Source organism: Chroicocephalus ridibundus, chromosome 13 (genome assembly GCF_963924245.1).
Source record: "Chroicocephalus ridibundus chromosome 13, bChrRid1.1, whole genome shotgun sequence".
NCBI classification, from domain to species: domain Eukaryota; kingdom Metazoa; phylum Chordata; class Aves; order Charadriiformes; family Laridae; genus Chroicocephalus; species Chroicocephalus ridibundus.
In genome coordinates this window covers 768,988-783,452 of record NC_086296.1, presented here as the reverse complement: position 1 = coordinate 783,452, position 14,465 = coordinate 768,988, and the positions used below count along the sequence as shown (strand labels likewise).

General features: G+C 46.8%; 1 protein-coding gene across 1 annotated transcript in view; it reads left to right on the top strand.

The window, feature by feature from the left end:
- PPIL2 (peptidylprolyl isomerase like 2) overlaps positions 1-13,812 on the top strand; it is a 71,566-nt gene extending 57,754 nt beyond the window's left edge. Inside the window, exons 16-20 of the mRNA XM_063350790.1 lie at positions 415-471; positions 10,266-10,338; positions 10,497-10,559; positions 11,039-11,178; positions 12,757-13,812. Of these exons, the coding sequence (XP_063206860.1) occupies positions 415-471; positions 10,266-10,338; positions 10,497-10,559; positions 11,039-11,178; positions 12,757-12,850 (427 nt within the window). The 3' untranslated portion in view covers positions 12,851-13,812. The remainder of the gene's footprint in view (positions 1-414; positions 472-10,265; positions 10,339-10,496; positions 10,560-11,038; positions 11,179-12,756) is intronic.
- Positions 13,813-14,465: the final 653 nt, after the last annotated feature.

The following is a 14,465-nucleotide window of genomic DNA, read 5'->3' as shown; positions in this document are numbered from 1 at the left end:
GGACTGTAGTGTTACAGAACTGTATTTGCAGGATCGTGCACGAGAAAAGTGCTTCTCAAGCAGGACGCACCTCTCCGTCCTGCGCGAGCTCCCGGGGCCGGCCTGGCCAGGGAGGCAGATGCTCAGGTTAATTCTGGACTTTGTGCAAGTCACTGTGCTTGGAGTGCTGTTTAGGGATGTTAGTGAGGTGTAAAAATGAGAAGTCAAACCTCCAGAAATCCGAGACAAACCCCACAACACAGAGGAGTTAAAGGATGTCTGGCCAGCGGGGCTCCCAGGGAGGAGCCAGAGGGGAATGGGGGCTTGTCTTCCCTCAGGGAGCTTTTGCATATGCTTGCTGTTTCTAAGCATCACTGGCTGTTGTTGAGTGTCCATGAGATAATATGCTAACTGTTACGTCTTTATTCCTTCCAGCTTCATCACATTCCGCTCTTGTGCATATCTGGACAAGAAGCATACAGTTTTTGGAAGGTAAGTGAAGGATGTTATGAACAGCAGTATAGCAGACGTGCTCTCCTGTGTGTCTGAAGCCTAAGGAGAAGCATCTAGCGACTCTTGAAATGGAACTGGAGCAAAATCCTAGCTCACAATCCGGTTCTCCTCATTGTGAGTAGGTGGCCAGCACTGCATCAGTGCCAGTCGTCAGACTCTGCCTTTTTTTCTCCTTCCATCGCTGTACGTTGCCTTACTTCCCTTCTGTGGGTGGCCCTCCAGGGAGTCGTGAACAAAGTAATCATTGTCCTGTAGCCAGCCGTGTTTATTTGTGCATGCTAATTGCTGGGACACAAGAGATTACCTCTTCAACACTGCTTTCATCTTCTTATGAGCTGTCAACCAGGATATTAGTCGTGACAGGGCTGCTTGTCATCATGGCATAGAAATAGAGCTTCTGCACAGGTTAGGTCTTTTGGCCCCCTTTATTCTTTTTTATTCTATTCTTCTTTTATTCCTGACAATTATCATTGGTATAAAATCTGTATGTGTGTGTGTACACTTGCATACGTGTTTATGTGTGTATATAGAAAGATACCGCCAATGCCAAGACAGCAAGGGAACTTCATTCTTTACAAAGAAGTCTATTCCAAAAGTCTCTGTCAGTCAGGCCCTCGCATGATAAAGATCAAGGTATTTATTACAGAAGATAATACAAAATCTTTATGTTACAGTTTGTTCTTTGCTTCCTCCGCTGCAGGTACACGGTATTGACCAGGTCACGCGTGCCTGCTCTAACAAACGCCTCCGTGCAAGTGGCAGGAAGGGGAGTTTTACTAGCTTGCTTCATTGGCAGTTCCCAAGGATTTTACAATCTTTTTTCAAACGAAGATTTGTTTTTTATTCTTTTCATAGTTTTATCTGTTTGAAAAGCAGCAGTTGAAAATAAATGCAGGTGCTGTTTGCTTTGATTGGATGTCATACAACAGTGCTGTACTGTGGAAGTGATATATCCATGTTCTTGGCCTGTGAGTTCTTGAGGCAGAAGCTGTCTTCCTTTTAAACAAGTATTTTAGTGCTCTTAGTTCTGATACTCATTCTGCAGTAATTGCACACTTTGAAATATATTTCTTTTTCCTTTCTCAGGTCTGTCCTAGGAAAATTTAAAGTTCCCTTGTCATTTGGTGAAAGCAAATAAGTAAAGCAAATTCTAATACGGAAAGTTGAGAGCGAGTATGTGCTTGGAGTTACGTTACCAGTATCTTAAGATTATTTCACTTAAGCTACAATTTGAGTCCTCCCTGCAGATATCCCATTAAATCCCATACGGTAATGGTGTTAACCTGAACTTGCCACCTCATCAAAGAGAGTTTGGGTTAGGACAGCTCAGCTGAAAATGTCACTGTTCTTCAGTTCTGGATGCAGCCTGGCTTCAGTGAGTGTCCCGTGTACTCCTCCAGTGTCTTTCCTGTGTTTCCCCACCGTGCTCCGGTTTTACCATAATTCATCAGGAGAGAATGTGGAGAGCGGCTGAGCTTACTGCGGTGCAGGGAGTGTGCGCCCCGAAGCCTTCGCGCCACGTGTAGCATCTCCACGATAGCTCAAATGATGTTTCACACTGTACGTTGCCCTGTAGAGAGGAATTCTTTTAGTCCAGGTAACTCTGGTTAAGTGTGTAGCAGAGATTTATGCAGTGGCAGTTTTAGGAAAGACTGTCTTAATTTTTGAATTCTCCTTGCTACTACTACAGAAAGCTGAACTTGGTTGCCAGAGTAAAGAAGTGCTGCTTTCTGAGCACTGCAAATATTCTTAGCTGAAATACAAAGGAACAACTTTATTAAAAAATGTTGGTTTAGAATCATGTTTGGCTCCCTGCATGAAACCTGCACAAGATCTTCATCTGAACACAGAGCAGGTGAATTTTACTCTGGACTTTCTTGCATGTAAATGAAGATTAATTCAAAGAATGTAAAAAATGAAGGTGCTGGAATAGGTTCATTCCAGTCACTCTGTATTTATGTACAAATTGAATACTTGAATAATTAAGTTTACCTACAAATTTAATAGAAAAGGCTAATGTGTGCAGCTTTTAAGATTCTGTCATCAAAATGTTTTTACCTGCGTTTGTTTTTAAAAGCCGTAAAAGCCAAAAGCTTCAAGAGATTGTATCTCTGGTGAAACTCCAGCTTGAGTTCGCTATTTTAGATCCTGGGTGTTTCCAGGGTTTGCTGGCTGTATCTGATCTTAGACTGTTTAGTACAATATTATCTGGGAAGCATATCTAGGACAAATATCTAGGTTTAAGAATAGAATGAACCCATGAAATAAGAATTCTTTGTTTCCATGAATGTTGAATCAGATTGTCTTATTTGGATGCTTACTGGCCTGTTGTGACTTTCATATAGATTTGAGGATTACTTAGTTAATATTGAAACCTAAATACTCGGATCTCAGCTGTACCCTCAGCTGTATCCATGTGGTTCTGGTTCATGGCAGTGAGTGTCACATGTGTATCTTTAAGAGCAGAATTTCACCTGTTTGTAATTTGTATAGAACTTCTCAGCAGGCTTTCCATACTTCGGAGAACAAAAAGGAGCGAAAGAGCAACCATTCCCCACCCCTTTATTCTTTTTTGGTCTTGTGTGGGATGGAACATCGCAGAGTTCCGTCTCTGGAGAGCTGCATCTTGTTCATGTCCCCACTGGTTTGCAACGCAATTTTTGTATAGTAGCAGCTATGACGAGTTGGATGTTCGGCTGTTAAGTATGTTTGGAAAACGCAGCAGCTGCAGGCAGCGGGAGGGTGGCGGGGTGGCGCGTGTCTGCCTTGGTGCGATTTTCAAGTCTCAGGAGAAGGCTGTGGGTGGAGGACAGGGAGCGCGTCTTGTGATTGTGCTGCCCAGCGTGGCAACAATGGGGATGGATGGTGCTGAAAATAAAGGAGATAATTCGGCATGGATAGGGAGCAAAAACAAAGGCAGAGAGCGAGAGAAGAATCGTTCCCTTGGAGGGGTGTCGCAGGCTGCACGGATTTCCTGCTCCAGCAGAGCTGCCTAGATTAAATTAGTAATTACCATTTCTAGTAATTACAATTTCTCCTGACTTAGAGAATGCTGTAATTCACATGAAAACCAACTGGTGGCTTTTTTTGGCTTCTGGCTGGCTGGTAAGAGATTTAATTTGGAAACTCAAATGATGTAAACCAAACCAACATTCATTTGCTCTGCACAGAGTGGGTGAGAAGCATTTGCAGGGGCCGGCTGCATGGGGAGGTCCCGTCTGCTGCTGCCGCGGGCTGCGTGCGAGGGGCTCCCTCCTGCCCACGCTGCCACCGGAGTTCAGCTGCTGCGTGAGCTACGGGGTGTCACAGCCAAAGCACCGGTACGGGCTCACTTTCCCAGCTGGCGTGCTGCAGGCAATTCAGACGCAAGCACATCCCATCCGTGGTGTCGTTATGTTTTCTATTACTCCGATGATTCACAGCGCCTGTGGATCAGGGGCCTGGTACATTTGCCCTTCCTAAGCAGAAATAGAAACATAATCTCTGTCCCAGGGAGCTGTGTGAATAGAAAAGAGACTCCATATAGGTACAGGGAAGTCTAGTGGTGATCCCTTTCAGCCCACCTTCCACTGACAGTTTGCACTTTCTTCAGAACCCAGGAAAAAGAAAGCCCCAGGAAAAAATGAAGTGGCTTTGTGGATGTTTTGGGAGAGCCTGGTCCAAAGCTAAAGGGACACGTGAAAAAGTGCATGTTGAAAATAATAGTGGAAGGTAATTGAGCCACGCTGATCAGCCGAAGGGCAGAAATGTTCTCTGTGAATTTTGGGTGAGATCTGGGACAAGCAGAGCACGGTGGGCTTGAAAGTGAGGGCAGGTTGCAGGTATGCGATGGGATAAAAAGAAAAGCAATAGAGGGAGCAGAGGGAAGAGTGTTGTGGTCAGAGTGGCAAAGCTGGAAATGATCTGTGCAGCAGTTCTGTGTGTTTATGACAGTATGGCTCGTGTTCGTCAAGAATTGAGAGAAGGATGTGGTAACTGAGACAGGAGATGAGTGTACGGAGGTCAGTTTTCCCCTTTGTAGGTGGCTGTATGTATCTGCTTACGCAGATCTTTTAGCTGTCTCTCGAGGTTTCTGCCGCTCATTCTTCCAATTCTCGTGTTCGCAGAAATAATGAACAAGGTGGTTTGGGAAACCTCAGCCTTGGTCAAAGTGGAGGCATCGTTCAGTGGCTGACGTGCCACTCCGCTTAAGTCTTCTCTTTTCCTCTCTCCTCCCCTTGCCAGATGCTTTTGTGGAAGAAGGTTTTCTTTCCCTGGATAAGCATCACTCTGTATTAAATGTGCCTTGGCCTCTTTAATGCTTCCTACTGCAGTTCATAGAACGGGGCAATGAAAGTAACTCTTCTCCTCTAAAGTGATGAGCTACGTGGAACGGTTACAAGGCATTGTTCAGCTATCCGGGGGCAGTTGAAGAAGGCACAGTGTCTGTTTCCACTTGGAACGTTCCCTATGTGATGTGAATCCGTGAACCCCAGTGGCTTCTAAGCTGGGAAACTCCTGTTCGTGTTGCTCTTCTGCTTTAGTACCTCTGCAGAACGGAGAAATGGTGTGATGGCAGCAGAAGAGCTGGTTCTGTTATTGACTCTGTGTGGGGGTCCTGACCTGATTTTGCACGGCAGCCTGCTCCCCAGCCAGCAGAGGAGCGAAGGGCAAGTGGGAAAATAAACCGGGAGGAGTGGGCTGGAGCCGTGGCCGCGGTGTCCTGCGGCACAGGGGTCCGGGCTGGAGCCCAGGAGCTGCGCGAGGGCTGGTGGCCTTCCCAAAACACTTGTGTTGTCTCTGAAGGACAACCGGTGCCAGAGCAGAGAAGTCCTTAGCCACGTTCATCTGTTGAGTCTAGTTTCCAAATGCCTTTTTCCAAGTTGTTTTATTTTTTCAGCGCCCTTCATCACTGTGTCTCGCCGGCTAGATGAAGCCTTTATGAGGGATTGAGATGTTTCGGCTGTATTCTGGTGGCAACTTTGAATTGCTCGCTCTCTTGCAGATTGGGTGTATCCATAGAAGACATTTTGTCCTGAGTGTACGTGTTTGTGCATGTGTATACTGTTCTCTGTGTGTGTGTATATAAATGTATGTGCTCCTTTTTATAAAAATAACCTTGAGGGCAGAATGTGTTTACAAAACAACAATGTTTCATTCTGGTTTCTGTTTCTAGTCTAAAGCACTTTTTTGAAAAAGTCCAGGCATCGTTCTTGTATCGTCTTCTGACCAGGAAACTCTATCGTCTTGGACCGCTGCCATCCCCAGCATTGCATAAGGCTTAATTCCTATAATTCTTCTAAACAAAAATACGAGAAATAGGAAGCCCATGTGTGAATGTCTGTGAGACTGCTAGGGATTGCAGTTGTCTTTGGGAGCAGCGAGACTGTCATTGGCGTATCGCAAACGGATGGAGCTTGCTCCAGATATTTCACTTACGCTTCATGCAAAGACATTGGCGGTGGTTGGGAAGCAGGGTTACAGGGTTACTAGTTTGCATAAAGGAGCCTTCACAGGAAGTAAGATTTTAAATAACATCTCTAAATTTGAAATGCAAAGATTTCCAGTGGTACCTTTAGCTCAGTTTTCAAGAAAACAGAATTGCACGAGTAAGGGCGCATTTTTGTTTCCATTACTATGCTAACAGAAAAAAATCTAAATGTACCTACCTTGCCATCCATGCTTAAACGTAATGCAACATTTATCAAGCTCCTCTAAAAATACAACAAGCTGTCTCAGGGACGCTGAGCTAAATCTGTAGTTGAGATCATTGTTTCTCTGTTTGACATCTACTGGCAGTACACAGCAAATCCTCAGTTTTACTGGTTCTTCTAACGTAAGTGGTGTCTTGAAGGTATCACCCTTTTCACTGTAGGGTGTCATCTCAACGTCTGTTTAAACCTCACTTGGTCAATTTAAGACAAAGCGTGCGTGGCACCTTATGAAAGGAATAGAGACAGAAACAGGGGAGAAGGTTAAACTAGTTCCTGCCCTTCTCCCTTCCTTCCCTCTCTGCTGTGCTCCCAGCCCAGCGCGAGCGGTGCTGAGTGGGGAAGGCCAACATGGCATGACTGTCGCCGTAACGCACGTACCACGTGCGAGGGGTGCAAAGGGATACCGGTGGTCTGAACTTCTGGAGTTCGCATTTTGGTTTAATGAAAATGCTGTACCGAGTTCCTGATGCTGAGACTCAGATTTATTCATAGAACAGATTTTATCTCTTTTTGTTCAAAGTTAGTGGATATTAGAATAGTATGAAGTAGCGGCTCTGTCTTTAGAGGGTTTTTTTTAATGCTTTAATGTACTGATCTGACGGCCTTTTCTACATGGAACTTGCATGGGCTTTTTTCCTGGCAAGATGTCTGTGAGCTTTTCTTCTTACACCCAGACTATGTGTTGTGGGACAGGCAAAGAATCCCCAGAACTACCTTGGTGTGCTGTTTCCTCATCCTGTGAGGAGCAATTGCTGGAAGGGATGGCAGAGCATGGGCTTAGACACGTTATATCTCGTCAAACTGATTCTAGTGCCGCAATGTAACGTGATTGGATTTGACAATAACAACATGTAATGTTTCGAGAGCCTGCACATATGTTGTCTCTCTACTTGGACAAATCAGAGGAAAGTTTGCAAAACCCTTTACGGTTTGAGACCTGAAGTTGGAATATTCCGTTTTTTTGGACTGCCCTGCTTAGTGTGTAGTGTGTTTTTTACTGGATATTTGCAATCAGATCATCTTGTCCTTTTGGGATTTTAATTTTTACTGATGAAACACAAGCCTCAGCTGAGCCTGATCCTTGACAAAGCTTCCAAGTGCTCCCTGAACAGAAATGACTAGTAAGTTATTTCCAGTTCCTCTGGTCAGAAGTCTCTTCTCTGAGCTGGTGCTTTATATACAAATTCGTTTTTATTTTTTATTGGTACTACGGCAGTGTCTAAAGACCTAAACCTGTATTGAGAGCTCCCTGTGCTGGCACTGTAATATGCATAGAGATACTCTCTGTGCGAAACATTAGAGAATGCAGGGGTGTAAAAGAAAGCAATTTTCCATTTTAGAGACAAGAAGCTAAGAAGCAAAGAGAATGACATGCTCTGCAGGCATAACAACTTTGTCTTCTTCCCCCTTAGCCCTTTATAATCATGTCAAAATAGACTATTTAGGTCATTTACTGATGACCTGTGAATGCCATGTCTATCACAGCCTTTTAAAATGTACAAGTGACAAAGTATTCCCAATAAAGTTTAATTAGCGTGGCAACTGAAGACTCGTGAGCATCGCCAAAATGCATTAGGGCTAATAGCGTGGGAGGTCTAGCTATGGGCTAAGGGATTACTCAGTTGAGATTGCCAGTGCACAGCTGATCTGGCTATTTCAAATTATCAGAACCTAATTAAATGAAAACATACGAGCAGATAATGAATGGAGCTGTTGGCTAGAAAATCCTCCAATATTAAATCAGAAGTTTCCTTTAGGGGCAATTAAAATACAGTGAATATATCTTAGGCTGTGTGTTAATCATCAGCATTATAAGTGAATCTGATATTGGCCTGGAGGAGGATTTTAAAATTGAGTTTTTGTTATGAACTTTCCGAAGTTCATGCAGGGTCTTCAAGCCCTGTGCCGCTTCCCCCAGCGCGCCACCTCCAGTTGCAAATGACTGAGGCTGTTCTAGCCTGCGTACCTGTTTTTTAATTGCTCTTAAAAGTCACAACCTGGTTACAGAATACCAGCAGGCCCTTGGGGAGTGAAGGGGAGAAGTCAGGAGCAGCAGCCCAATGTCAGCGCTGCTCAAGGCAGGTGCTGGGCAGCATCCTCGCTCGCTTGTGTAGTTTTATCTTCAGTGATGGGCTCTGTCTTTTCGGTGGCAGCCGCTGCCCGTCCCAGCCCCCCCCAGCTGGGGGCTGCGGGGCCGCACTGTGCACAGCGGGGCGAAGGAGAGGGACCCGTTCGCCTCTCAAACCACGGGGTCGGCCGGTTCCCTTTGGTTACCGTGGCTGGTGGAGGAGTGCGTCAGGCGCAAAGGTAGTGTGAGATGATAAAACACTCTATATATTCCACCAGTTCGATTTTTTTTTTCCCCACCACTTTCATTTCATTTGATTTTCCTCCATGTCATCTGCCCAGCCCTGGACAGCCCAACTGTGCTAGTGCCGGAGTCCCAGTAATCTCAGCAGTCAGGGTTCAAAAGCAGTTACCAGCCCACGAAGGCTCGTGGGTTTGCAGCCCTGGGTTCCTCGATGGCCGGGTCCTGCCCCGCTGCCGAGCTGCCGGCCCCAGACTCCTGGCTCCAGGAGCAGTGCTTTTGGGAATTACGGCTGCTTCGCATTGTCCCACAGCCATTAATACGGGCTGTATTTTTGGTTTCTGGCCACGTGGCTTGGCTCTATTAAAGCAGATGTTGTCCAGCTACAGCCTGCTTTTCTAAGGGATCTGGATCGCTCGGCATTAACGGCCTGTCTTCGTCTTTATTTACTGCTCTTCTAAATATAGTTGTTTTCAAATTTAATTGGGGACGATGATGTGGATAAAAGTGTTAAATACCCTGGGACCAAGATCTGATCCCAGCAGGATGCCTCTGGAAACGTACCGACTCAGTGGTTTCTATTTAAAATTAGATTTTGACACCTGTCAGCCAATTTTTTATTTAACGTGTGCTGTGTTCTCTTTATATTGTTCTGGTTTCTTGATCAAAATATCAGCCGCCTTCCAGAAGTCTGTTCCACGGACACTGTTATCCCTGTTAACCACATCTGTCGTCTCAAAGATAGAAGGTTGTTTGACAGACTCTGTTTTCCACAAAACCTTGTTGATTGCTGTTACTTATTTCCTTTCTTTCTTAATCATGTCCTGTCTCCGCTATTCCATTATTTTGCTGGGATAGATGCCAGGACGACAGGCTTATAATTATCTGGGTCACCCCATTTATCCTTTCTAAATATCCCTTTCTGGAACTTTCCCATTGTTCCACACTTTTTTTTGAAAATGAACATACAGCAGCGCACAAAGTCTTCAGCCTTTCTCAAACATTTTGAAGCAAGTATTTGGATATGTTGACCTGAAAAGTGAGAGGCCAGGGATCTCACATCCTCCTAGATAAACCTGTGGTGAAAAGTGGCCCGGTGTTATCTTGTGGCTGTGACTCTGCTGCTTTCCCAGAGCCCTCGCGAGCTCACGGTCATGGTGTCCTGCGTTACCGGTGGTATCACGGACGGCTCTGCCACCGCTCCCCAGTGGTGCCATAGTTCCGATTCCCTTTCTTCCTGATAACACTCTTCAGTCTGATAGATAATATAAAAAAAAAAAAAAGTAAAAAATCAGAAGTTAATGAAAACAGTTGGTTTGACCAAGTCTGTTTGTTGGTTCTTTTCTTTAAAGCTCATGGGAGTAACAAATGAGCTCCAAATTGATGGATGTAGCATTAGCAAGTGAACCCATTTTGAAATGGGCTTCTGCCTTCTTGCACAGGCACCTACCTGTCCACAGTCGCTCATTCTCCATCTTGCTGCTTTGTCTGGCTACCGACAAATGGCTCTGCTTTGCCTCTGAGTGCTTGACTTTTCCATGTTCTGTTTAATTTTAAATTCAAATCCCAGACTTGAGAAAAAATTCTTACCTTCCACACTGAATGACATTATCGTAGGTCTTCCAAATACAGTTGCTGATTCCCCTTCCCCAGAACACAATGGTTTAAAAATCTGCTGGAGTAATGGGCATAAATTAGATACATTAGATGTAAGGGTCAGGAATATTTTGAGTGTGTTGTGACAGCTGGAAATCGTGTCCTTCCTCTTTTAGGGTGGTTGGTGGCTTTGAGACTCTGACTGCTATGGAGAATGTGGAAAGTGACCCAAAAACAGACCGTCCCAAGGTATGTGTGAAGCACCGGGGGCTGTGCAGGAGGGAGCGAGCGCGTGTGTCCGGTGTGGCACTGCGGCTCGCCCCGCTGGCGCTTCTCCGGAAGCCAGACCTGGGGGAGGTGGCAGAGCTTAATCAGCAGATTGATTTGCTCTTCTCTTCTGCTCCCAGGAGGAAATACGAATTGAGACAACAACTGTTTTTGTTGATCCATACGAAGAGGCAGATGCACAGGTGAGGATAGTTGGTTGGTTGGTTTTTTTGAAAGCCAAAGCTCTTCTTTAGAGAACTCTGTAACTCAATGCCGTTTCTTTGAACATGGGCAGCCCCTGGCCCATATGGTTGTGAGCCAAGATTAAACAGCTGCCATTCAGCCTTGCCTTGTGTGCCAGGGTCATCGCCGCTCTTTCAGCAGAGAGGTCTTGTAACGGAGTCTGGCACGGCTCCCAGTCCATCACGCTTACAACGGGTTCCTTTCCAAATGCCCACGGTAGCTATGGGCAGCTGCGGGTGAGAAGAGGGGAGCTGTGTTATAATAGCTGCAGGCAGCCTGTTTGTAGTGGCCCTTGAGGTCTGTCTCCTAAAGCCTGCCCTGTAATCACAGCGGTGCTGATCGCTGCTTTAGAGTGCTTTAAAGCTTCAAAGAATTGCAGACATTTTCTCCCTACTCTGGGCTAGCTCTTGCAACAGACTTCACTCTTTGCTTCCCGCAGGTTGCTGCAGAAAGAGAGAAGGTCCGGCTAGAAGAAGAAGCGGCCAAAACAAAAGCTGAGGTGGTCCCACCAAAGAAAGAAGTCGAGACACCTAAAACTTACCGTCAGGGGATTGGAAAATACATTAACATGGCTGCAGCGTGAGTTCCCTGCCCACCTGATCTTTGTTGAGTGTTCTAGTTGCCTTTCCTGCTGGATGCTGACCCTGTCCAGTGCCATTGCTCAGGTGTTTGGTGTGTGCCAGCAGGCTTGCAAAGACACCTTTCTCCAGTCCTAACAGTCAAGAGTTCCCTCTGCTTCTGCTGTTTTTCAAGATTACAAGTTAACTGAGCTTTTCTTTTAGCAGTTGAACACAACCAAGTTGGTCTTTAACAGCGTGTGCTGACTTCAGAACTGTAGGTGCATTTTCACAACTCAGAAGTCCTTGAGGAACTGTACTGTGTCACTTCCTACACCATCTTGTATTCTCTTCCTCTTCTGCAGCTATTTCTGAAGGCCATGGTCCCACAGATGTTTCTCTTTTAGCAGCTTCTCCCCTGCACGCAGTAGTTGCCCTAAACCCCTGTCAGTCCGCTGGTCTGGTTCCCTGTTCAGGCGCACAACTGAAATGGCCGGGAAGGGGAGCAGGTTCCAGGGCTTGCCGTGGGAGCACAGGGCATCTGGCAAGTAGCTCCAGGGCACCTGACTGGTTGTACAGGCTTGTCCTAGTGCACCCTCTCCCAGACGCCTTTTGTACAGCCGTTGGGATTGGCAGCATCGCTTGCTTTCCTAAGGACAATACAGAATCCCACCTGAGCGGCAGCTTTGCATGAGTTTTGGATAAATTAAAATAAATGCCTTCCATTTGATTTTTTCACAGACTCCTCTAAAAGCATTTGCAAAAGTGCTGTTGTCTGCCGCATAAAGGCGTGTAGTTATGCATACACACAGATCTGGACAGCTGTTTAATCAGCTTGTATGTGCCTGCGTGACTTACAGGCATTTGCATAACTGTGGGAACAGAAAATACGTTAGCCCATATAGGTCAGTTTGGTGTGTCAGTTGAACGTTTCAGCTTAAAAGTGCTGCCATTCTGCACTGGTTTTGTGGAGGAAACTCGGGCAGAGTTTGCAGCTCTGGGGAAAGGGGCAAGTCGTATAGAAAGGACTTTTCTTTCCTGGTGCTTCCCTCACTGCTGCCAGCCTTCAAACTGGGAGTGTGGTCCATAGCAGCCCTTCGGTAGGTACGGGGGGGTTTTGATGGGGTTGCAAACTCTACTTGAGAGAGGCTGAGAACAGCAGCACAGACTGCAACAGGCCATGCTCAGGAAACAGGAAAGGATCTGAAAAACTCGCCCAGATGCTTTACACCTAATTCCCCCTAAATCCTTTTGCTGCCACAAACGCAGGTGAGAAGGTGGGGAGAGAACTTGTGGCTCACGTTTTCATCATGACTGCGCTAAAAAAGTACAGCTGTTAAATCTTCAGCTCTGGCCTGGAGAAGTTGGGTTTTGAACACGTGTTCAGAGCCTGACCCGAACCATCCCCACACGCTGGCTCACTCTCCCTCGGTTGGGGTCTGCCAAAGGCCCCCGTCCCCACCCCCTGCGTCCCCATGCTGGCACGGGGCGGGTGCTCCCCTCTAGCTGACAAGGGCTGGGCTGCTGCTGGGAGAGGAAGGATACCCAGCTCCCACCCGACAGTACATGGTCCCTGAGAGTTGTTTTCATTTTGCTCCAGGAAGCGCAGCGTGGAGGACGACGGGCCCTCAACCAGCACAGCTGCGAAGAAGGAGAAAAAGAGCGCAGGCTTCGGGGACTTCAGCTCCTGGTAGCAGCGCGGGAGCCTAGCACTGGAGCAGCACAGCAAAAGAGAAAAGGCCTCCCACGTGTCCCCGAAGAGCCCCAAAGACAGTCTGTCCTGGGGAGGGAAGGCACCAGCCCGCCCTTCCACTGGGGCAGAAAACTGTTGCTTTGTTAAGGCTGGTTAATGCGGCTTTGTTTTCCAGAGGGCTGCGTCCCCCCCCACTGCATCTTCCTCGAAGGCCTTTTTGTTGTTGTTTGCCCAGCGGGGAGCGGGCAGCCCCGCTCTGCTGGGGATCAGCCGGAGCCTTTCTCTGCCCGGCTGGCAGCAGACCAGGCAGAGCCCCGCCGCGCAGGACCTGCCGCGGTGACCGGCTGCGGCGGTGAAAGAGCTCCTTTTACAGGTAATCGCTTCCAGACGAGCCAAGTCTGCCAAATGGCGGAATGAGTGAATGTGCTCGGGGAGCACCCGTGCTGCAGGAGCGCTTGGCGGAGGGGAGGAGAGGGCTCCAGCCTGCCCTGCCCTGCCCTTCCCGCTGCCTTTCGCTTCTCCGACAGGACCAGTTCTGTCTCCTTGCTCCCTGCGGGCCTGCCTGCTGGCTGCACTGGCTGTTCTCAGTCCCCGCAGGGCCTCACTCCTCCAAAATGAGCTCTCTCAACCCGTTTTAGCTTCTGACAGCCTGGGAAGCAGCGAATCTAGGGGGGAGCCCAGGGTAGCTGCACCACTTGTTCCTCCCGGTGGCTGCCCTTCCCCGGCGGGTCCCAGGAGCTACACCCTGGAGCAACTGAGCAGGAACAGAAACAACTTTTTTTATTTTTTTTTCACTGTCCCTAAAGCCTGCTCCTTGCAGGGGAACACACACCGCAGTCTGCCCCGACGTCCTCTCCCCATCGTTAGGGAAAACCCCATAATACAGCTGACGGGCATCTTGGATATTTCCGTCGCATACCCGTAAATTGGGAAGCTTAATAAAGGCCTTATGGGCTAAAGATATATCAGCCTGTGAAGTTTTAATGTTTCCATCCAACAAACAAAAGTGTGTTACCATCACTTAGACGTAGCAGGCTAGATCCTGAACGTGGTGTTTCCGTCCATCTTAGGTGTTTTCAGATGCCAGAAATACCCTCCCTGCCTCTCTGTGTGGCTGAGGAGATAGTTTTGTAATCAGCTTTGTAACAAGACATTTATATTGGTGGTTCCATGTTTTAAGAGAAGATCCCATTTATATGAAATTGCTGTAAAAACTTTTGGTAAATGTTTTGCATTAAATGCTTTTATTTTCTTTTGGGTGCTTGCCTTTGACTGTTCAACTGTCATTTCCAAGATCATGGCATTGCCAAGCTGATTGTCGTACAAGGAAATGATTCATTCCTACTTTTTAAGATGCTCATAAGGAACTCTGGGGTCTTTGCGGATATGATTACATCTTTGTTAAATCGTAGGAAGTTCAAATTAGTCTGAAAGAATAATAGGGGGTTTTTGTTTTGCAGCATTTTGCAGCGTATGAGTTTGAAATAACATGTGCTTGATTCTCGGAACAGGGGATGTGATGGTGCTTTCCTCGAGCTGAGTTTCTTGTGCCTTACTGAAACCTGTTGCTTCTCCTGGGCTGGCCTTTTCCTGATCAATTGTTATTGATCCCTTCT